At 46.1% G+C, this 23,669-nt stretch overlaps 1 protein-coding gene across 1 annotated transcript in view; it reads left to right on the top strand.

The window, feature by feature from the left end:
• Window positions 1-2,397: 2,397 nt before the first annotated feature.
• Window positions 2,398-23,669, top strand: part of CPNIFS (chloroplastic NIFS-like cysteine desulfurase) — an 87,370-nt gene continuing 66,098 nt past the window's right edge. The window contains exons 1-3 of the mRNA XM_086780197.1: window positions 2,398-2,629; window positions 2,770-2,977; window positions 3,826-3,959. Coding sequence (XP_086636323.1) covers window positions 2,771-2,977; window positions 3,826-3,959 — 341 coding nt within the window. The 5' untranslated portion in view covers window positions 2,398-2,629; window position 2,770. The remainder of the gene's footprint in view (window positions 2,630-2,769; window positions 2,978-3,825; window positions 3,960-23,669) is intronic.

Genomic DNA, 23,669 nt, shown 5'->3' with positions numbered 1-23,669 from the left:
CATCTGTTCAAGTGGACCAAACCCCTCTCAAAAGAGGCAATGGAATCTCCCCCGTATTTTATAGTAGGTTGGGCCACCTAAGCTTATAGTGTGCCTCATTTTCCACCTGTGGTGCTCTACATATCCGATCCTCCGATGAGGAATCATCAACACTATTGCCAGTCTTAACTCTAAGACGATGAGAGGATACCCGATTGGGATTTCGTGCTAAGCTCTGAGGAAGGGGACACACCCATGTCTAATGTATGTGAAGCCCTTGTAGATCCAACTGGATAAAACCATTGATATCCTACTACTATGAGAGGCCCAAGAATGGAGAGTCCAAAGTATATTGGAGATGATCCATCTTGGAGGCCATGAGCCTCAAACCACTCAACTATCTCGGAGTACCATGCTAGTGAGGATAATGATAGTGATAGTGCTGTTGAGGAGGAGGGTAGTCAAGCCATCCTAACCCACTCCCTCCTGATATTGTATCAGAAAGACTCTAGTGCGAGCCTTGGTGGGGGACAATCCATGTTATGTATATCATAGATCCCTGGCGATGTTGGATACTAGGTGATGGGGGCATCTATGACCAACGCAAGGGGGAAAGGGGGGGGCACCCCAAACTTTACTAGTATGACCTTATATGGCACCGATGGCTTACTTCTAATCATGCATGATGACATCATCACTTGTAGCCTCTCTATGCTCTTCCATGTAGCCTTACCTATACTTGCTTCCCAAAAAAATACACCATACATAGCTAGTACAACCTTATGTGGCACTGATGGCTTACTTCTAATCATGATGATAACTTCATTACCTGTAGCCTCTCTATTCGCTTCCATCCAAAAAAAAACTACACCATACATAGTTGGGTGTACCAAAGTGTCAAAAATCCAACACTTTGTACGAGGCTTTTCCATTTTCTTGTAACCTCTCTATGCTCTTCCATATTCTCTTCCAGCCTCTAAAAAATCCAATACTTGGTACGAGGCTCTTCCATATTCTCTTACATATTCTTGTAATCTCTCTATGACATCATTACTTGTAACCTCTCTATGCTCTTCCATATTCTCTTCCATCCACTTACGGGCGGGGAGATCAAGATTAATGTCATATGCATGTACAACGATATGGGCACCACCACTTAAGCCAATGGTGGGCCCTTAACCCCAAAGCTATCCAGAGAGGCCACTATCTCATAAATGTATAGACCACATAGTGTGAGAGATGGTAGGCAACCCTTTTTCACCCCAATGTCCCCAAAGAGTCCATCTAGTGCACAAACCTGTCTCCAATCACTGCCTCATAGAGCCCCTACGAGTGTTCGAATAGAAGGGATTGGTGAAAAGCTTTACGAAAATCCAAAAAGCAACCATATACATGTGACCTCACCTCCTCTATGATGACTGTGTAAATGCTTATTCGTAATCTTCATAGCTATGACGTGGTAGCTATATTATTAAAACACAGGCCTTTGCATGCTCTATCTTAGCCTTATTTAGGAGGATGTAGTCAAGAACCAATTAGGAAAGGTAGCCTTGATCATGTAATCAAGAAAGTGAAATTTCCAAGTTGAAGAAGGTGGCATCAAAGAAAGCTATCGGCAAATTGCAATTCATAATGAAGCTGAAAGGCAAGACTATAAAAATATATGGTGGGGCAAAGCATCACATGACAGTGTGGTAGCAAGTGCTAAAGGAGGCTAAGCAAAAGTAATTCATCCACAATTTAAGCACCATAGCATGAAGGTAGTCCCAAAGCTAGCAAAAAGAATGGATGGTTCATCAGATATCAAATTTTTTCTATCTTCAAATTTTTTGATGTAGTTTTTTGGAGGAGAATTTGGAGTTGTTTTGTTTCTGGAATATTTTGTAACACGTGATGATGGATCTAACATAACTAAGATTTATTTCCAAGGAATACTTTATATAACCCAAGTCTTAAGATGGTTACATTCATAATCAATGATGCCTTGAACACACGACTTTTAATTTCAAGCACATTTTATTCGACTCAAGCCACAAGCGGTTACATTAAGGACTGCCCAAGTCATAAGGAGTTACTCTAGGGAACTATTGATAAATGAGATGATGAAGTGAGGCAATAAACAATGCAATTCCACAACATTGAGCAAGCATCCCACTAGTTCCTATTTATGAGAATTAACTTGATTGGCTAAAAAAGTACCTAGAGTAGCTAAAACAGTGAGAAATTATATTTTTCAAAAGTAAAATTTGTTCACATGTAGCAAATCCATCCACTTTGATCCCTTTACCAACTTGACTACACACCACTTTGGTGACAAATTGTAAGGATTTTAAGTTATAAGTTGATAAAAATTGAAAATGGATAAGTTTTTGGAAGTATGTGAAGGTGTAGATATACCAGACATTTATGCTCATCTCCAAAATATTTTATAATAATTTTCTCTATGTGCATTTTATGATAATTTCTAACGTTTTGAGCAGAAAAGCTTTGTGGGTCTCTATGATCCAAAAGCCCGAAGGGTTTTGCTTAAAGCTTGGTGGGTTTTGCGTTTCATGATCTCAATCCCTGGATTATTTCAGAAATCTCAGTTTTAAGGCAATTTTAGGGCCTTTACAGCAATTGGGTCCCTTCATTTTTCAATTCTAATCAGGTAATGGGCTCTTAACAGCAGTCTAATCAGCTCAAATTTGCTAACAAGCTCATGTAATCTACACTGTTAAATGTTAGATTAATATTATTGATTAAAATTTCCTGTTTTTTTTCTTTTTTCTTTTTGATTTGGCCACATAGCATGGCTAGGGTTTCTTCCAGCTTCCCTTTCACAAGTTTGCATGGCCCCAAACTGGGCAGCCTGTTTGTTGGACGTACGGCCATGCGAAGGAAAAACAGTGTATCCATCTTTGTACGAGCAGCTGCCGTGTCCGCCCCCTCCTTTGTGCCCTCTTCGGACATTGCCCTTGGAGAATTAACACGGCTAGATTTTCCAATTTTGAACCAGGTAAATCACTCAAATCATTGCTAGAGTTTAATTATTGCATGCTTGTCCTTTTTTCCAAGATTCTTTGCGTTGCATTCTTTTGAAAATCTTATTTCCTTGCCTTTGTTTTGGCTTTTTAAAAAAATTGATTTTCTTTTTTCAAGTAGTTCTTTATTGAAACTGTTGATAAATTCCAGTCTTTTAAAGCTTTTCAAACTGCACCACTTATTCTCCTCTCTATTTTAGAAGTTTTTTCTTGATTAATAGCACAATAATGTCCAACCTGGATCAACATACATACATACATTCTAAACCTACTGCACCATGAATGTATGTAATCCTTATGAAGGCGATTTTTTAATCCATAGTGAATCTCTGATAAAAGAATATCTTCAATCTCCGCACGCACGCACGCACGCACGCGCGCGCGCTCATTCTAAACCTACTGCACCATGTATGTTTTTAGCTCCTCTAATGGTAATTCTTTTTTCCTTGCTGAATCCTTGATAAATGAGTTTCTTCGATCTCCACCCACATGCCGCTCGCGCACATACACGCATGCACATACACATACACGCGTGCGCGCCCGTGCACGCTCCTGTGCATGCACTCATGCGGACACGCGCGCACACACACGGGGTGTGAACATGCATGCCCAACCTGCTGCTGCACTACGAATGTACCTAGCTCTCTCTCTCTCTCACACACACACATACACACGGGTGTGTGAACATGCACACCCAACCCTGCCGCACCACGAATGTACTTAGCTCTTATGATGGTAATTAGTCACACTATAACTATATTAAAAAAAACACTAAGTCTACCACACTATGCGTATTAATTTGTTTCCCCCCCCCATTTTTCAGGAGGTGAATGGCTGCAAATTAGTGTATATCGACAATGCAGCCACTTCCCAAAAGCCTGTGGCTGTCTTGGATGTAGTGAGAGAGTATTACGAGACATACAATTCCAATGTGCATCGTGGCATTCATGCCTTAAGGTATGAGGTATTTTGTATGGAGCATATACATCGTTGCATTTGGACAAGTTAGTGTGCGTAAAGTTTTCAATTTTGTGTTCTCTTTCAACTTGGCACATAAGCAACATGAGTTCACTATAGAAAGCTTGTGAACTTTGGCTAGTTAAACTGAGCAGTACTCTCTAAGCTAAGGTGTGAATTACCACTTGCCACTGATCATATAGAGAGCACAAAAGACATATTAATACACCATGTACGAAAGCCACACAATTAAACTTATCCCCCTTATCAAGTTTAAAAGCACATAGAGCAACAAAAAACACAAAGGCTTCATGATGCAATGTTGCCAATCACAATCTCCCAAAGATCTCAAAATCCAATGGCTAAGATTGAATTTGTAGTCTCACCTACCTTCCTTAATATAGCATAGAGTAGTTTAAGTAGCTGCTCGGGGCCCAATGTCAGGAGGTTGCTCTCTCTCTCTCTCTCTCTCTCTCTCTCTCTCTCTCTCTCTCCGGTTGTCCCTTTGCAGACATTGTGGAGTTCTCCCAACAAGGAGACATCCTCTTGTTGGGAGAGTTTAATCCACGAACGAAGGAGATGCAGGTACACATGTATGATTTCCATGAAGATCCATCCATGTATGGTAGCGATCATCATTAGATAATGGGAACATCACTCACTGTGGAAGATGCTTCTTGGATATGGGAGCCATGCATGAGCTGCTCATTTATAATGGGATGTCTGGTTGGCCCACGTTCAGCTAGCCTGACCTGCTTTCCACATAATGGTGGCTCGAGTACTGTGGATTATTTGATGGTGTCTCCTGCTCTTATATGACATATCTGCGAATTCACTATCCCATCATCCACCCATTGGGGCAGATCATACCTACCTCTCTTTCACCATATCTTACTCTCCTAAAGCACTGACACCAAAACCCCCTATATCTACATTCACCATGACCTTGACACAGTTTACATTGATCACTTATACTGCTACAGAGCCACTCTTGATCTCTCATCAGCACTGCTGGCCATTGATCTATCATGCATGAATCTGCCTGAGCAAGCTTGCTGCACACTCTTTGCCCTACAATTAGACAACCAGTGGGTGTGAAAAGGTCGGCATCGCAAGATGTAAAGACTCTGTAGAAAAGATGGGGTCCATCTGCTCAAACTCTGTACCATGAGTTGCCCAATGTTGTACATAAGTACACGCCACTGAGGTGGGCATTGCAAGATGAAAAGACTCCACATCCCCCTCTGAAAAAAGATATCGTCGGACTGAAATAAGCCCAACGTGATTTTGATCCAAATCCAAAAAACTTTGGAAGTACCATTGTGCCTCAGGCACGGTAGCAACCACAGATCCAAAGCATCCCACTTGGTCCAAAAAACCATCCTCCAAAACAACAAGCCTGCAGAACTGGCAAGGGGAGGGGCATCCTCAGAAGCATCACAAAGAGAGGTAGAGATAGACTCCTCACAATGAGGAAGGGAAGCAGGAATATAAACTGCAGTGGTAACAAAGTCCTCAAAAGCATCACAGATAGCAGAAGACTGTTCCAGAAGTAGAATCAGATCCCAAGAATCAGCAACAAATAAATGATCCATGTGAAAGGATCACACCGCAAGGGCAAAACACCCTCCTTGAACACTGCAAAGAACACAAGCTCGGACAAAATAAACTCTGCTCAGGATCTCTGAAAAGATCACCGCTCTCCTCCAAAATCTGTAAACTCGTGTCATAGAAGAAAGTCTCCACAGATACAAAACAGCTCCCGAAATTGATCCTCAAGTGAAGTAGCTGGAGATAGGCCCCCTTTGAGTGTAGAAAACTCCTGTGGGAGGCAAAATGCAGCCAAAACACTGCTATCCAGCAAAAATAGCACTCCACCGCCAACAGAAGGCAAGGAACATGTAGAAACCGGGAAATCGTGTAGGCCAGGAACAAAACACAGGTATAGATGCTCCAAAATCAGCAAAACGCTGACTGAAGTCTGAAATTTAGAATCCTCCTCAAGTACCAAACTGCCTCCAAAGCCACAATCCAAACAAGAAACCCCCTCTGCAAGTGATCTGTGTCCACTGGAGAAGAAAACGCAGCCAAACAAGGGGCTACAAACTTGAAAATTCAGGCCAACCAGTGTCCACACCTCCTATGAGGAAAAACGCTGAAGAGAAGGTACCTTCAAGTCCAACAGATGAAGCCCAGGTGAAGGTAGAGCTACCAACAAGATCAGTTCAGAAAAACGCAGCAACGAAGGTTGCAAATCTGAAAACGCAGAGGTAAAAGGGGCTGTAGAACAGGCTGAATATGGAAACGCTGAAGCCTCATATCAAGAACTGCTGTAGAGAACAAGTACAATAGGGGGGGGGGGGGGGGGAGGGATGGCACAAGATAACCAAAAGGGACAGGCGCTGGCCTAGGGCCTAGTAGAAAGCCCTTTGAAGAGGCCAAAAGGGGAGCCCAGAGAGCTCCAAGAACAAGGCATGGGAAGGCAAGCCCAAACAGGCCAAAAACGCAGCCTGTTGGGACAGCAGTGTTGCTGCCCAAACCCTGAAAAACAGCCGCCTGAGAACCCTTGGAAGGTGCCGCCTGAAGAGCAGGTATGCTGCCCTGAAAAAACACCCCTGTCAGGCCGCCTAGAGGCTGCCAACTGACGCCCTGATGAAGAGGGACTGTAGCCCACTGAATTGGGGATGAGTCAGCCCTTGATTGACCTGAAACACAAGCTTCATCGCGTGAAAAAACGCAGGTCTGTCCACAGGCAGAAAAAACGCAGAAATCAAGAGGTAGAGGAGGGAGCATCCAACGCTGACGATCACCGGCGCTCTGATACCATGATAGAATGTGCAGCGGAAGAAGGGAAAGTGGAAACACAGGAGAGAGAGTGAGAGAGATGGAGAGGAAACACAGGAGAGAGAGAGATGGAGAGGAAACACAGGTGAGATCTTGCTCTCAATATCATCAACAAAAGGAATACATGTCCTGAGCAAGAGGGGAGAACCTTGTATGTGAGGGACTGCAGCAAACAAAGCTAGGCAAGCAGTGAGATGAGGTAGGCATGCCGGCTATATATATGCCGACATGAAGGCAGCCGACTGGTGATAAAGCACCACCTTCACGACAGGGAAAATACCCAGGACCATAAAATGGGGAATAAATATGGGTAAAATATATGTGAGGGGTGACCAGCCCCTTTGACTAACATGGTCAGCCCTAGAGCAGTCACAGGGGACGAAAGGGACGGACTGTTAGAACGGAGGGACGCCGAGTTGGGACGGTTTAGCAACGGGGATGGCAGGGGACGGTCGTACGTCCTCACAAGGGACAGTGAAGGGGACGTCAGCAAGAACGGGGACGGCTGTGGGGGGACGGCAGGGAGCCGTTGCGCGCAGTCAGACTGGTTTTTTTTGCTTGTTTCTAGCCGTTTGCGGGGCCGTTTCTAGCCGTTTGCCTTGGCTGTTTCTAGCCGTTTGGCTTGGCCGTTTGGGAAGGCCTTGAGCCCTTGAGGCTTGGCCCTTGAGGCTTGGGCCGCCTTGGGCCTTGGGCCTTGGGCCTTGGCCCTTGCCTCTCTCTTGCCTTGAGGCTTGGCTTTTAGGCTTGAGCCTTGGGGCCTTGGGCCTTGCCCTTGAGGCTTGGTCCTTGCCTCTCTCTCTCTCTCTCTCTCTCTCTTGCCCTTGCCTCTCTCTCTTGCCTATCTAATATCTATATAAGAACAAGGCTACAAGGCTACAAGCACACACACATCCCTTCAAGTTTTCAAAGTTCAAGCAACTCTCTCTCTCAACTTTCAAGCCTCGCGCCTCAAGCTACACTCTATGAGTGTATCTACTCTCTCTAGTCTCTCTCCCTCAAGCTTCTTCTAACGTAGTAACTTCCAACTTCCAAGCTGCTCACACAAGGCCCTACTAACTACTATCTAGGATTCTAGACTCTCTCTCTCTCTCTCTCTCTCTCTCTCTCTCTCACCTCTCCCTCAAGCCTCTTGAGTCTTCCAACTTTCAAGTCTCTAGAGTCTAGGCCTCTAGGCTCTCTCTCTCTCTCTCTCTCTCTTCGCTGTTCGCCGCCCCCTCACTGCCCGCCTGCTGTTCGCCTGCTCGCCGCCCTCTCACTGCTCACCTGCTGACCTGTCGCCTCCCGCCTGCTGTTCGCCCTGCTCGCCGCCCCCTCACTGCTCGCCTCCCTCTCTCTCCTTGAACCTGTCGCCTCCTCCCAACTTTCTCTCTCTTCGAACCTGCTGCCCTCCCTCCCGCCGGCTGCCCTGTTCGCCGCTTTCTCTCTCGTAGCCGTCCTCTCTGTTCGCCGCACAGTACTGCTGGCACCCACCCTTTCTCAAATATGCAGGCCCGCCTCTCTGTCCTATAGGTTGTGGGCCTCCCTATCCCCACCCACCCTTGCTCAGGCCCCCAAAGCAGCAACATAACTCTCTCTCTCGCTTCTTCCATGGCTTCCCCCTTGCGCAACCCGACAAAGGCGACCTTTATGGTCACAAACAAGAGGATAACAAATGTGGAAAAGGAGATGAAGGAATGGAAGGCAAAGCCAACTTTCTCCAAATGGTATTCAATGAGGGTAAGCGGTGGAAAGAGGAGAAGGAAGACCTCATGGCAGAAGTCAAAGACCTTCACGGGGAAGACCACACGCTCAAAGGCGTAATTTCAGCTCTTCAAGGGGAGCTTGCAGAGGCTAAGGCAAATGGTGGACTTGAAGAAGGTGAAATTCAGCCATCCATGATAGAAGAGCTCAAGGTTATCAAGGAACAAGTACAAGCAATTAAGGAAGAAGAGAAGCAACACGAAGCAAAGACTTCCTCATGGGTGGAGGTCATCACCAAGACTCAAAGGAAGATGGATGAAGCGGAGAAGTGGATAGAGGTCGCCAAGAAGGGTAAAGGTAAGGAGATAACAACCCCTACACCTACAATCATTAACATGACTTTGGAAGAGGAACAACGAAGACGTACACGTGCTTTGCATGTGAGGATTACCGGCCTTAAAGACGGGGATAAAGTTGAAGAGGAGGTGAAAGAGCTTATGGTGTTGATGGGGATTGACAGTCCGGCACACGCAAAAGCCTGGAGAGTGGGCAAAAAAAGCGGAGGCAACGGGGAAACATCAAAGGAAAGAGCTCTCATACTTCGCTTCCCCTCTATTGAGGCGAAGAAGGAGTTCTTGAAGAGGCGACCCACTTTAAAGAATACAGACATTTTTCTTGGTGACGATCTTACTCTTTCACAGCTTGCACATATGAAGGAAGTCATGCCAGAGATTAGGGCGGCAAGAGAAAAGGGAAAGATATAATTTTATAGAGAAGGGAGGGTGGTCATCGTGGAGCGACGCTCTACATGAAGGTGCGAGACCTATGGGACCAAATTAACGCTGGCACAGCCTGGAACTGCAATGGATCCCTCAGACTTGATGTAGGTGCCTTTGAGGACAGCTTTAGAGATAGAGATATAGTCTTCTACTCGGAGACTCACCAGGCCCCTGGTCAGATGATGCCACAGGTGACAGGATACAGATGGGTATCTGGCCTGATCATCTCTCCGAACGATGTGTAGAAGCGGTTGCAGCTCCTCCCTGAAAAGAACTACAACCCCCATCTGGGTGAGACTGAGGGCCGACACAGGCAGATTCCTGTATATTGCCATATGCTATTTTGCTCCTAGTACATTGACATATGCAGCACCGAGAGGGCAGTCTCCTTTCTCTGTGCTAGATGATGACATATGGGAGTTCTCTAGGGATGGAGACATCATCCTGTTAGGGGACTTTAATGCCCGGACGGGCAACCGCCAGACAGCCTTTTATGATACCTCAGAGGAGATGCTCAGAGAGCTGGACACTCTGGATATGGGATTAGACAGACGCTCACAGGATGTGGAGTGCACAGAGTATGGGAGATATTTGGTAGATATGGGGACTGCACATGGGTTGGCCATACTTAATGGCTTGCAGAGGTTTCCGTCAGCAGCTGGATTTACTTGCTTTCCACATAGACATGGTGCTAGCACAGTGGATTATGTTATGGCTATGCCGAGCTTTGTTGCATGCATTGAGGACTTCACAGTTGGATCTCGGCCCATTGTGGTAGTAGTGGATCATGCATTGTTGACATTGACCATCTCTTTTCACTTCACCACAGCTCAGAGGACACGAGGGGCAGATCACACTCGATATACTTTTACTTCTGAGAGTGATGCTGTCTACACAGACGGGATTTATAGACGTCTGTACGCAGAGGAGCCAGGGAGACCTTTGGAGGAGCTGACCCATATACTGACAGAGACTTTACAGGATGCAGCGAGAGAGGCATATCCACATACTCAGCCTGGCCAGAGACAGCGTTCTCGGTGTATGCCCTAGAACAGCTGGTATGATGAGGAGTGCAGAGAGACAAGAGCCCGCCTGTAGCGGGAGGTTGCTTTGGAAGTCACTACTCACCGACAGTCACGTATTGCCTTCCGGCGCCTTGTGCGAAGGAAGAAGCGGGCCTTCCTTGCTCAACCAGCTGTTCTTGAGCCAGGATTCGAGGGAGGCTTGGCGTTTGTTTCATGAGTCCTGCCCTGCTTTGGCCATCACTTCTACAGAGGTCTGGGGTAGCTATGCAGCATCTCTATATACAGTTCCTGGACAGACACCTTTTCCTGACCCGCCAGCACCATGCCCACAGACATGTACTTTCTTTACCGCAGAGATGGTAAGGAAGGCCATTGATAGGATGAAGACTGGGAGAGCATATGATCATGATGGATTGGTTGCTGAGCACTTTATTCATGCGAGAGACATGCTGGCAGAGCTTCTAGCAGTGATGTTCAATCGTGCTATGTGTGAAGGCTTACCTGAGACTTGGAGTAGGTCCACCATCGTGCCTATCTTCAAGTCAGGGGACCCTATGGAGCCAGGGAATTATCGCACTATTATGATTGGTCACACACTAGCACGATTGTATGCATCCATTCTTGAGCAGCAGTTGAGTAGATGGGCAGAGAGAGAGGGCATTCGAGCAGAGGGACATGCAGGGTTTAGGAGAGGTTTCTCTACTCTTGACCACATCTTGACTCTGCTGGCCATTATTGAGGAGGGCAGGTCGCATGGGCGACGGATTTATTGTAGCTTTGTGGACTTCCGCAAAGCATTTGATATAGTGCCCAGAGCCAGATTGATGAGGCGATTACAGGAGATGGGGGTACCCACAGAGCTCATATGGGGGATTATGGCTTTATATAGATCAGTTGCAGGACAAGTACGCACCCCAGAGGGGGTCTCTACTTTGGTTCACTCCACTATAGGAGTGAAGCAAGGTTGCCCGTTGTTTGGTATGTATGTGGATGAGGCTTCTGACTACATTGAGAGATTGGGGGATAGAGGAGCCCAGCTAGCAGGAACATGGATCCCACTATTGTTATATGCTGATGATATTGTGTTGATCTCTGACTCCCCTGAGGGTGTGCAGCGTCATCTGGATGCTTTACATGAGTTTGCACATGATAGTGGATTGTCTGTCAACCTTGGCAAAACCAAGGTTATGGTGTTTAACACCACGCCACAGTGGGTTAGGCGATCAGCTCCCACATTTACATATGGGCAGGAGATTGTGGAGTATACAGATGCATATACATATCTTGGGGTAGTATTCAGTGGGCCAGTGTTTTCGATGAGGAGAGCTGCAGAGACTAGATTGACTAGAGCACATGCAGCCCTGGGTGGTTTGGAGAGGATGTGTTCGCAGGTTCAGTTTCAGGAACCTCGAACGAAACTTTGGCTTTTTGACACTCTAGTGACATCAGCTATGCTTTATGGAGTGTAGATATGGGGACCTTCAGTGGGCCATCACAGCGCAGGCGGATGGTGTTGGGGTAAAGGCATTATGCCCACCCTTATAGTGTGTACTAGCCCATAAGTTTTATAGTACATAGTACACTTAGTACTTTTAATGTACTAAGTGCACTATGTGTACTAGTGCAAATATACATGTGTGATAGGGGAGTCACACACTCATACATTGAGTTGACTTATCCCCACATGTCTCTCTCTCTCTCTCTCTCTCCCCCTTCTTCTCTGTGTATGTCTCCCACATGAAACTCTAACTCTCTACAGCTGAGCTTCCGTAGCTCCTTCAACTGGTATCAGAGCCATGGCGATTGCAACTGCAGCATTTGCTTGAAGAAGCAGGGGTGCGTGTCCACAGGCATTTTTGACGCCAACTGCAAAGGCCACCGGTTTCACCTCTGTAGCTGACTGTGGAGGTAGTAGCTTTCGCTTCACACACCATATCCTCCAGTGCAGGGCAGCGCACAGCATTGAAGAGCCACGGGCAGGGCCGCAGCGTTCTTCCCCTTCCTTCATTGGTCGCTGGTCGCCTGTACGCAGAGCTGTTGAACTAGTCGCAAGCAGGTGGTCAATAAGCGCACGCAGGCGTTGGGCGGATACGCGCATGCAGGCAGGCGGGCGTCCATACTGAGGCGAACACGCCTACGAGCGAGCCGTCGAAGCCAGGCAGTGACTTTGTCGGGAGTGGAAGCGTAGTCAAGGTGTTAGACGTGGACATCGTGCTGGCCGAACATCTCTAAAGTAGCTAGCGTGCTACTCGAAGAAGCGTGGCGTTTCTGGTGCTGGTTAGCGTATTGCTGGCAGCGGCGTACCCATTCGCAGCCTCTTCTACAGTCGCTGCCCTTCAACCATACTTCCGCTTGAGGAGCCCTCCATTGGCTCAGTCTTCTACAGCACGCTTGAGGATACTCACGCCTGAGGAGCCCTTCATCTGCACAATCTTTCTGCAGCAGCATCAGCACGAGTCAGCAAATTTGACGCCCCCCCCTTTTCTGCAACAACAGAAATCAGTTGATTTCAGAGGAAATTGGATGTCAAAATTTGGGGCTTTTGATGTAATTGTGCCATTGGGCATTCATGCATGCTGTATGATGTGAGCAATCTCACATTTGGGGCAAAATTGCAGGAAATTGGAGTGCAAATCAAAGGGCTTTTGTGCCAATTGGGTTGATTTGCATGCAGGCACTGGCATTTGATGTTTTGGGCAATGTTTTGATGCCTGTCAAGCACTCAATGTGCCAGTAAATCAAGGGGCTTTTATGTATTGGATGTATATGTGGCCGGGGGGAAGCATTGTGAAGACTCTGGATGCCTTCATGTGCATTAATGTACCATTCATGATCAGAAATTGATCTTGAATCAAGGGGCTTTTCAAGATTTTGTGCTTGTTGAGCTTGGCAAAGCAGCAGGGAAGACTTTTATGTCTTGAACCCTCAGTAATCCACTTGCAGTCAAGGGGCTTTTGCCCAATTTCTGTCCGGGACTGTTGTATGCAGTGGTGAGGACTGTCAAGGTCTGATTTTCACTCATTTGGACAGCCAGGAGAGCATTTATTGCTACTGTACTTGCTGGTACAGATTTGGTACAACTTTGTACAAGTTTTGGCATGGCTGTACATTGATTTGAGTGAGGAAAAGGTTCATTTTCAGCTGCTGTACTTGCCGGTATAGATTTGGTACATCATTGGTGAGCACTTAGTACTGCTGTACAATACTTTGGAAGGGTAACAGAGCACATCTAAGGTGCTGTCATAAATCTGCAGCAACCAGATTTTGGTGATTTTATCACATTCAGTGGGAAGAGAGTTGCATTCGTGCTTCCGCAGTGGGAGATAAACTTTGGGAGAACAACTGTGAGCACTTTGTGTGCTTTTGGTGCAGTGTTTGCACATCTTGCAGGGAGTCAGGCATTGACAAAGGTTGCATATTGCTATGGCAACCACAGGTGAGAGCTCTTCATTGCTTCACATCAAGAAGCTTGAAGGCTCACATAATTATGACATTTGGCAAACCCAGTGCTATAATGTGTTGCTCCAGAAGAAGCAGCACAAGCCCATCAAAGAAAGGGGTGTAATGCCCGCTTCTCTTACTGCTGAAGAATGGGAAGATATGGATGAGCTAGCAAGATCCACTATCATGTTGTCTGTGTCAGACACTTTACTTTTCAGCATACGTGAAGAGAAGACAGCTTGGGGAATGTGGCAAAGATTGCAGGACTTGTATGCCCAGCAAAGTGCCTCAAGCAAAGTGTATTGGTTGAAGAAACTCATAGGTCTTCAAATGAAGGAAGGGGCATCTATGACAGCCCATCTAAATGAGTTTAATGGTGTTGTCAGCCAGGTCATCAATCAAAAGTTGGCAATGGACGATGAGTTCAAAGCCACCTTTCTCTTATGCACTTTGCCAGAGAGTTGGGACACATTTAGGGCAGCCACTAGCAATTCAAATGCTATGCTGTTATATGCAGATGTGGAGGGTGCTCTCCTTCAAGAGGAGATGAACAGGAAGAACAACTCTGTTGGAAAGTCCAATGCAATGAATGCACGTGGGAGATCCCAGCAAAGGGGTAAAAGCCAAGAACGGGGAAGAAGCAGGTCCCGCTCCAAAAAAGACTTTGAATGCCATTATTGTGGCAAGAAGGGACATTTCAAAAAGCAATGCTACAAATGGAAGAATGATCAAAAGGAAAAGGGCAAAGGAAAAGACAAAGACAAAGATGAAGCCAAAGATGCAAAGCCAAAGGGCAAAAGTGGAGTCAAGATTGAAGAAGTCAATGTGTCACATGCAGGTGACAGTGAGGATGAAGTCCTATTCACGTCTTCACTTGATGCCCATTCACTTCTTGCAGGAGATGGTCATGGTATGCACTCATGGATCATTGATTCAGGTGCCTTCTTTCATGCCACAGGTTGCAGAGACTTGTTTGTCAGGTATACTGCTGGCAATGAAGGAGTAGTTTATTTGGGTGACAACCATGCATGCAAGATTCTTGGCAGAGGTGATGTGAGGCTTGTGTTTTCAGATGGCTCATAGCTTATGCTCCATGATGTTAGGCATGTGCCTGAGATCAAGAAGAACCTGCTTTCTACTGGACAGCTTGATGATGCTGATTATGTTACCACATTTGGTCGTGGAAAGTGGAAGATTAGTAAGGGCTCACTGGTTGTTGCCAGAGGCTCTAAGGTGGACACTCTTTACTTCATGCATGCTAATGTTTGTCATCATGCTAATGTAAATGCAACCGAGCTGCCGGAAATCTCTGTGGCATAGCCGGTTGGGACACATGAGTGTCAAAGGAATGGAGCAATTGTCTCGTTTTGGTTACTTGCCTTCTCTAAAGTTCTCAAGTTTTCAGTTTTGTGAGCATTGTATATATGGCAGGCAACTCCAGTGCCCCCACAAGAAAGCTCTTGGACAGAAAGATGCTCAGTTAGAGCTTGTGCATACAGATGTATGTGAGATGCCTCAGCTTTCTTTGGGAGGGGCAAAATATTTTGTGTCCTTTATTGATGATGCCACACGCAAGGTGTGGGTTTATCCTCTTCGTTTGAAGAGTGATACATTCTCAGTGTTTGAGAAGTTTGTTGCTCATGTTGAGAATCAAACTGCCAAAACACTGAAGGCTTTGCGTTCCAACAATGGTGGAGAGTATATGTCCAAACAGTTTCAAGACTTTTGTGATGCTAAAGGCATCAAGAGTTAGCTCTCTACTCCTTATGATTCTCCACAAAACGGGACAGCAGAGAGGATGAACAGGATCATTCAGGAGAAGGTCCGTTCTATGTTGTCACATGCTGTGTTACCTCATGGTTTTTGGGCTGAAGCTGTTATGACAGCCGTTCATCTTATAAACAAGTCACCTAACACGAGGCTTGGTGGGAAAGTGCCAGAGGAAGTATGGACAGGGAAGCCTCCGTCCTACAAGCACTTGAGAGTGTTTGGTTGCGTTGCGTACGTGCACATACGCAGGGAAATACGCACCAAACTTGATCCTAAGTCTCACAAATGCATATTCCTAGGATATGGTGACAGAGGTGAAATGGGGTATAGACTTTGGGATCCAGTGAATAGAAAGATTATACGCAGCAATGATGTCATTTTTGATGAAACATGCATGTATAAGGAGCCTGGCAGAGTCATCTTTGATGATGATGGACATCATGGACAACAACCAAGGGCTGTAAATCAGCCATTACAGCAACAAAACCAGCCCTTAAATGGTGCTGAAAATGGTCCAAATGGACAGCCAGAGTTGGCAGAAGATATCCCTATGGATATCCCACAGTTAGAGGAGATACCGGGCATGATCTTTCAACCTTATGGCATGGAACAGGAGCCACCAATAGGTGATATGCAGGCTGGACATCAACCTGCAAATGATGGTCATTGGGTACGGAGGTCCACAAGACCCTCCAGAATCCTTGACAGGTTTGTTCCAGGGGTTGACTACTTGATGCTCACTGACTGTGGGGAGCCCTCATGTTATAAGGAGGCTTTACAGAGGGCAGACAAGGCTCTTTGGGAGCGTGCTATGAAGTCAGAGATGGATTCTCTGCACAAAAATGGAACATGGAAGTTGGTGCATTTGCCTACAGGCAAGAAGGTTTTGCCATGCAAGTGGTTTTACAAGCTCAAAGTTGCACCTGATGCAAAGCCAAGATACAAAGCCAGGTTGGTGGCTAAGGGCTTCAAGCAGGAACATGGTGTGGACTTTGATGAGATCTTCTCTCCAGTGGTCAAAATGACCACACTTAGAGCTGTATTAGCTTTGGTTGCTCATGATGATCTGGATTTGATTCAGATGGATGTGAAGACTGCTTTTCTTCACGCCGCACGGTGATCTCCATGAGGAGATATATATGCAACAGCCAGAGGGTTATGCAGTGAATGGAAAGGAGAAGCTTGTATGCAAGCTGAAAAAGAGTCTTTATGGGCTCAAACAGGCACCAAGGGAATGGTATCATAAATTTGATACATTCATGAAATCCCAGGATTTCAGGAGGAGTGACATAGATCACTGCTCTTACACCAAGAAAGCTTTTGATGGCAATCTATTGATCCTCATCTTGTATGTTGATGATATGTTGATTGCCGGGAAATCTCGTAAAGAGATGGATGCCTTGAAGAAGAGGCTGCATCAGACCTTTGATATGAAGGATTTGGGTGATGCAAATCACATTTTGGGTATGCGGATACTTCGGGACAGAAATCAGCATGTGTTGTATTTGTCTCAGAAGGAATACATTGGCAAAGTAATACAGAGGTTCAATATGGAAGGGGGGAAGAAGACTAGTACTCCGTTGCCTCCATATGTGAAACTCAGTGCTATGGACAGCCCACAGTCGGATAGTGACAGGGCTGATATGGCCAAGATTCCGTATGCTTCAGCTTGTGGCAGTCTCATGTATGCCATGGTTGCTACCAGGCCGGACATTGCATTTGCAGTGGGAGTGGTTACTAGATACATGGCCAAACCTGGCAAGAAGCATTGGGAAGCAGTGAAAGGTGTCATGAGATATCTGAAGGGCACACAGGATATGTGCATCTGCTTTGGCAAACAGGATGCATTAGTGCATGGTTACACGCATTCAGATTATGCCGGTCATCCAGATAACCGGAAGTCTACTACCGGTTGTGTGTTTACATTCACAGGAGGTGCTGTGTCATGGATATCCAGGATGCAGAAGTGCACTGCCTTACTACTACAGAGGCCGAGTATATTGCAGCCACAGAGGCTTGCAAGGAGGCATTATGGCTATCTCGGTTAGTGGTTGATTTGGGTTATACAGGGGATATTCCATTGTTGCATTGTGACAGTCAGAGTGCCATCTAGTTGGCAAAGAACCCTGTCTTTCATGCAAAGACGAAGCATGTGGATGTGAAGTATCACTTCATCAGAGAGGTGATAGAGAACAAGCAGATTCAGCTTGTCAAGATTCATACGGATGACAACCCGGCTGATCTGTTGAGAAAGAGTTTGCCTCCAGAGCGGTTTGCTCATTGCAGACACTTGATGGGCATTGGATGAGGCCAGTTTCAGCCTTGATATGGCCTTGTATATTATCATGTACATGCTGATTTTTTCTTTTCCTTCATTTAAGGGCCTTTAAGTGGGAGATTGTTGGGGTAAAGGCATTATGCCCACCCTTATAGTGTGTACTAGCCCATAAGTTTTATAGTACATAGTACACTTAGTACTTTTAATGTACTAAGTGCACTATGTGTACTAGTGCAAATATACATGTGTGATAGGGGAGTCACACACTCATACATTGAGTTGACTTATCCCCACATGTCTCTCTCTCTCCCCCTTCTTCTCTGTGTATGTCTCCCACATGAAACTCTAACTCTCTACAGCTGAGCTTCCATAGCTCCTTCAGATGGAGAGGTATGGAGAGGCCTTTGGTATCTATGATTGCTAGGATGATTAGAGCCAAGGCCGTGGTACCTCATGAGATTATTCGAGCAGAGCTGGCGGCTGCCCCTCTGGTGATTCAGGCTCTTACGAGATCAGTCTCCTACATACATGGCTTGTGGGATCTCCCCCGAGACAAATATGCACGCCTCGCCCTTGAGTCCTCCCGACAGTTAGCTTTACAGGGAGACACGGCTTGTTGGTATGGACAGATGACATCTTGGTTCCAGGCACATGGTTTTAGCATGGACAGATTGCCTCCCTTCCAGTATTCTCTGGATGCACCCTCTGTCACTCTCACATGGACAGAGATTACCAGACTCATCCGTCAGGATTTAGTTCAGCTGGACATTAGGAGGACATGGATACAGCCGACTGAGGAGCTGGGCACGAAGATGGCTTTCTACAGAGAGCATTTTCTTCAACTCACAGCAGATGGTTTTGTTATCAGACCCAGTTACATGGATGTACACTTGTCTCATGCAGTACGATGTGCTATTGGTCAGATTCGCACATCCTCACACCAGCTTGAGATTGAGATTGGCCGATATAGAGGTATACCAGCTGAGGCTAGGATATGCCGAGTATGCCATGGGGAGCCAGAGACAGAGCTGCATTATATATGCCATTGTACTGCATACTATGAGATACGTGGTCATTTCCACTGTTTATTCAGAGAGGGTTTTGGACCACTTTCCAGAGTCATGGGGTACCAGGACCAGAGGTGTTTGGGATTGTTCTTGCTTGAGCTGCGGAGATATAGAGATAGCTTGCTTAGGCGCACAGAGAGCCAGACTCAGAGGCACATTACAGACTTTTTTAGTCCAGCCATCACTGCACCAGATGGACCACAGCAGCAGCAGCAGGACATGGATACCGCCCACACCAGCGGTACACTGATTGATCGTGCGATTGAGCTTGGGTGGTCCAGACGCCCACGACTACGGAGGAGGGCATCCCAGCATAGATGGAGGTTGCAGCGGCGGATCTGGATTATTCTTGCGAGACATGCAGGACACCCAATCAAGGTGCTGACCACAGAGGATATTGAGGAGATCCGCCAGCGTCCGATGCATAGTTACCGCGGAACGGGAACGTTCCGAGAACGTCGGATGCTAGAACGGGAGCGGGAACGGGAACGGGAGCGGATCGGGAACGTCGCGGAACGCCACGTCATATGACATGTCAGCATATGACACAAAAAAATGTAACTTTTTGTATACGGATAGCCAAATATGCTTCATAATATTTGCTCCCCCAAGACATGAACATACATTTCTGCAAGCAAAACTTATTTTTTTATTTTTTTTATTTTTATTTTTTCGGAACGTTTCGGGACGTTCCGGGAACGTGTCTTCGCCCGGAACGGCGTTCCGGCGTTCCAGGAAGGCGGAACGACGTTCCGTGGTAACTATGGTCCGATGCGGCACATATTATGAGATGGAGGCACCTCCATAGTGTACCCCCCCGTCTCATATGATATTGTAGCCCCTCACTCTACTCCACTCACCTCCATAGCGTACCCCCCCCCCCCCCCCCTCACTATATTCACACCCTATAAGGGTTTCTGTTTACCTTCCAGTTCCAGTTTCATTTTCTAGGTGCCAGTAGTATCATCTTTATTTTTCATTTTCTGGTTTTTTATCCAGACATTGTATCAGATCCACCATGATGTAACTTTTTGGTCTCATAGGTCATTATGGCCTTTTGAAGACGTTAATATAACATTTCATTTCATTTCATTTCATTTCTCTCTCTCCCTTTCTAATTTGCTCAAGGCTCAAGACATCTTCAACCATGGCATCCTCCTCACGTTCCGGGGCTTCCCGTAGAAGGACAACGGGATGGACATGGTGGGAGGAGGTTAACTACACCCCATCCGCTCATGGAGGTGGTTCTCGGCCATGGGCATGCAAGCTTTGCCCGTATCGGCGAACGGGTGGCGCCGACAAAGTGCGAGCCCACCTCTTGCATGAGGGTGGGCATGAGGTGAGGTTTTGCACCAATGTCACGCCCGAGAAGAGACGGGAACTTCTTGACAAGCTTGCCGTCTACGAGGTGGTCGAAGCGGCAAGAAGGACACCATGAGTGGCCGTGGATCCCGCAACGATGGGGAGAGGAACTCAAGCCTCTACAATGGAGTCATGTGGTGGATCGGGATCATGCACGCCATCACCTTCACCGTCGAGTTGGGATGTTGCTCCATCTGAATCCGGCCTTCAGAATTTTGACGGGCGGTGAACACACTTAATCACACTTAAATCGCTTTACGAACTGGAATAATAAACTGGGAAGAAGAAGAAAAAGAAAAAAAGTGGAGCTAGAGTGCTCCTGCACAAAAGACCAATTGGCCCCAAAGTGTGGCGCCCCCCGCCGCAGGTATTTATTTATCAATCGAGGTCGGCGTAGCCCTTGTACAATTCCTGAGAAGAAATCCCCTTGCTCCATGTAGAGGAGATCTCCTTGAAGCTTTCACCCAATTTGTGTTGTGGGATACAAGAGCCTTGGCCCCCTATTTATACAAGTTTGGGGGAAAAAGCTATGCTTTTCCCCTTAGAAAAATCTATTACAAAGGCTTTTTTCCCAAAAGACTATCGAATAGTTTTTTTCTCTTTTTTTAAAATAAAATAAAAAATACTATGGGCGCTAGCTTTTCGAAAAATCCCACGCTGCTTTGTTTTGCGCGATTTTGGGGCTACCCGGCGCTTTTTCTTTCCTTCGCTTTTTCCTTGCGCGTTTTGCTGCCGCCCGGTAGCCCATCGCATGTAGCTGCCCATCGCCTCTCTCTTACGCTTGCTGCACAGCGCTCCTGTCTCTCTAGCTTGAGCGCCTGCCTGCCTACGTGGCAGCACCTGCAGCCATGTCAGCTCCTGTTGTGCAGTAGCCAGCTGCCACGTGTCAGCGCCAGCAGTCAGCCGCCAGTGCCACATGGCAGCGCCACGTCACTTGCTGCGTTGGCTGCTGACTGGCTGCACTTGGCCACCTCTACACTGTGACCCGACTGCCCCTTGCTGTACTGGCTGCAACCCTTTCTGCAGAGCTTCTACTGGGCTGATGTGTAGAGCTTCTATTGGCTGATCTGCAGAGCTGCTGCACGTGCAACAAGGCAAGAAAAATTCCCAAAACATATACATGCACATGAGCATGCACACACATGCACACACACACACCAAAACATGTATCTGTACCCACACACGTGTACCATGTTACATAGGCATATACAGAGCAAAACATGATTAGTGAATGTTAAACATGCTTAAAACATAATTACAATGCTTTAAGAAAAGAGGTAAAATACTCAGTCCTGTAGCATACCCCCCTCTTAAAACAAAGCAATCGTCCTTGATTGTTCATTCAAAGGATCTGCGAACTGAAACAGAACCTAAGAAAGCAACGAGAAAACTGTCCTGCCAACTGAAACAGAACATCTGAAAAACATAAATCAAGAGCATCCACCTCGTGAATAGTCATGCTTCCCTGGATGCTTTACCTGTGCCGCTCATGGCCATCCCACAGGACCCATGATCAGCAGTACATCATGAACATGAGTAAACACTGATGCATATCAAATGAAAGTCTAGAATAGGCATCCCCAAAAGATTCGTATATCCATGAATCAAACCATGTGACTAGTACACATATATCATAGAAATCCCATAGGCAGATATACTGTCAGTTCAGTATCTCGGGTGTGCTGATAAGAACACCAAAAGCGACTTCCAGATCTCATCCAAGTGAACTCTGTGACAAGGGAGCGGAGTCACCCCCCTCTTGAGTAACAGGTAGTACTCCAGAATCCACAGCTGAACCTGTTGAAGCACTTTCTAAGGTAGGCTCCAAACCAAAAGCCTCGAGGTAAAGTTGTAGTATCCTCGGTGAATCTGCCAAGTCACCCTCCTCCATCCACTTCGAATCCATAGGTGAATAGTTCACAAACTTCACCAGATATCGACATGAAACTTTTCCTCTGACTTTTCTTTTTTTGTGTGCCAAAATCTGTTCTGGTTGAAGAATCTCATCAAGTTCTTCTACCTCTGGTTGTGTCTCATCAACCTGATATGTAGGCACCTCACATCTGAAAGGTCTAAGAAGACTCACAAAGAATGCATTATGAATCTTCCAATGATCCGGTAACTGAAGACGATAAGAAACATCACTCATCTTCTCAATCACCTAAAAAGGTCCATAGTACCGCATACTCAATTTAGGATATAAACTCTGTTTACCCTTCATTTTCTTAAGTCTAGCCTTCTCAAATCTCAAAAGTACCCAATCACCCAAATCAAAAACCAATGATCGACGGTGTAGGTTTGCTGCTTTCCTCTGTTTCTCTTGAGTACTTTGAAGAGCCACCTTGACCTTCTTGTAAGCCTCATCCATATTCTCCACAAAACGATCTGCCTCAAAGATCTTATCTTTTGTATGTAGGATCGGAGGTACTTTCTTCCCGCCTTCCACAATCTCGAAAGGTGCCTTACCTGTCGAAGTGTGAATGGTGGTGTTGTAAGCAAACTCCACCAAAGGAAGATACCTTTTCCCACTGTTCCTTATGATCCAAAACATAACACTTTAGAAGATCCAGTACAACTGAGTTGGCAATTTCCGATTGCCCATCTGTTTGTGGATGAAAAGACGATGAGAACTTCAATGAGGTCTTCATGTTCTCGAACAATACTCTCCAAAATAAACTCGTCATTCGAGGATCTCGGTCACTGACAATAGATGTGGGCATCCCTTCGTACTTGAAGATATTCGTCAAAAATATCCTCACCATTTGCTCTGCATTAATCTTCTTCCTGACTGGAATGAAATGAGCTTGCCTGTTGAAACGATCCACGATAGTCCAAATGCCATCATTCCCACTCTTTGTCCTAGGAAGATCAAAGATAAAATCCATAGCAATACTCTCCCACGGTCTATCTGGAATAGGCAAAGGATGAAGTAACCCAAGTGTCTTTTGACGGTCAAACTTCACCTTCTGACAAATGATACAATCACAAACAAAAGCATCAGCATCCAAGAAGGTAATGCTTCCAAGTAGAAAGAGCATGAATAATCGCAAGAAGCTCCTTCTCATGTACTTGTAGATTCCTTTTTGCTGGTGACAAAGTTCTATTCTCATAAGCAGTAACATGTCCATCCTGCACAAAAACAGCTCCAATGCTATTTCCGCATGCATCGCACTGTACCACAAAAGGTTTTTGTAAATCTGGTAAAACCAAAACTAGACCAGTGGTGGTTAGCTTTTCCTTAAGCTTGTTGAAAGCTTCCACTTCCTTCTTTGTCCATCGGAATTTTACATCCTTTTTGGTCAGGTGATGTAAAGGTGAAGCAATCTCTGCAAAGAATCGGATAAACCTCCTGTAATATGAACAAAGTCCTAAGAAACTTCTCACATCATGAATAGTCTGCAAATCCGGCCAATTCTTTACCAGTTCAACTTTCGCTGGATCCATCCTGACGCCATCCTTAGACA

The sequence above is a fragment of the Cibotium barometz genome, chromosome 41 (genome assembly GCF_041138505.1).
Source record: "Cibotium barometz isolate CiBa-2024 chromosome 41, ASM4113850v1, whole genome shotgun sequence".
Lineage (NCBI taxonomy): Eukaryota > Viridiplantae > Streptophyta > Polypodiopsida > Cyatheales > Cibotiaceae > Cibotium > Cibotium barometz.
The sequence above is the reverse complement of the archived record's forward strand: the minus strand, read 5'-3'. Positions and strand labels throughout refer to the sequence as shown.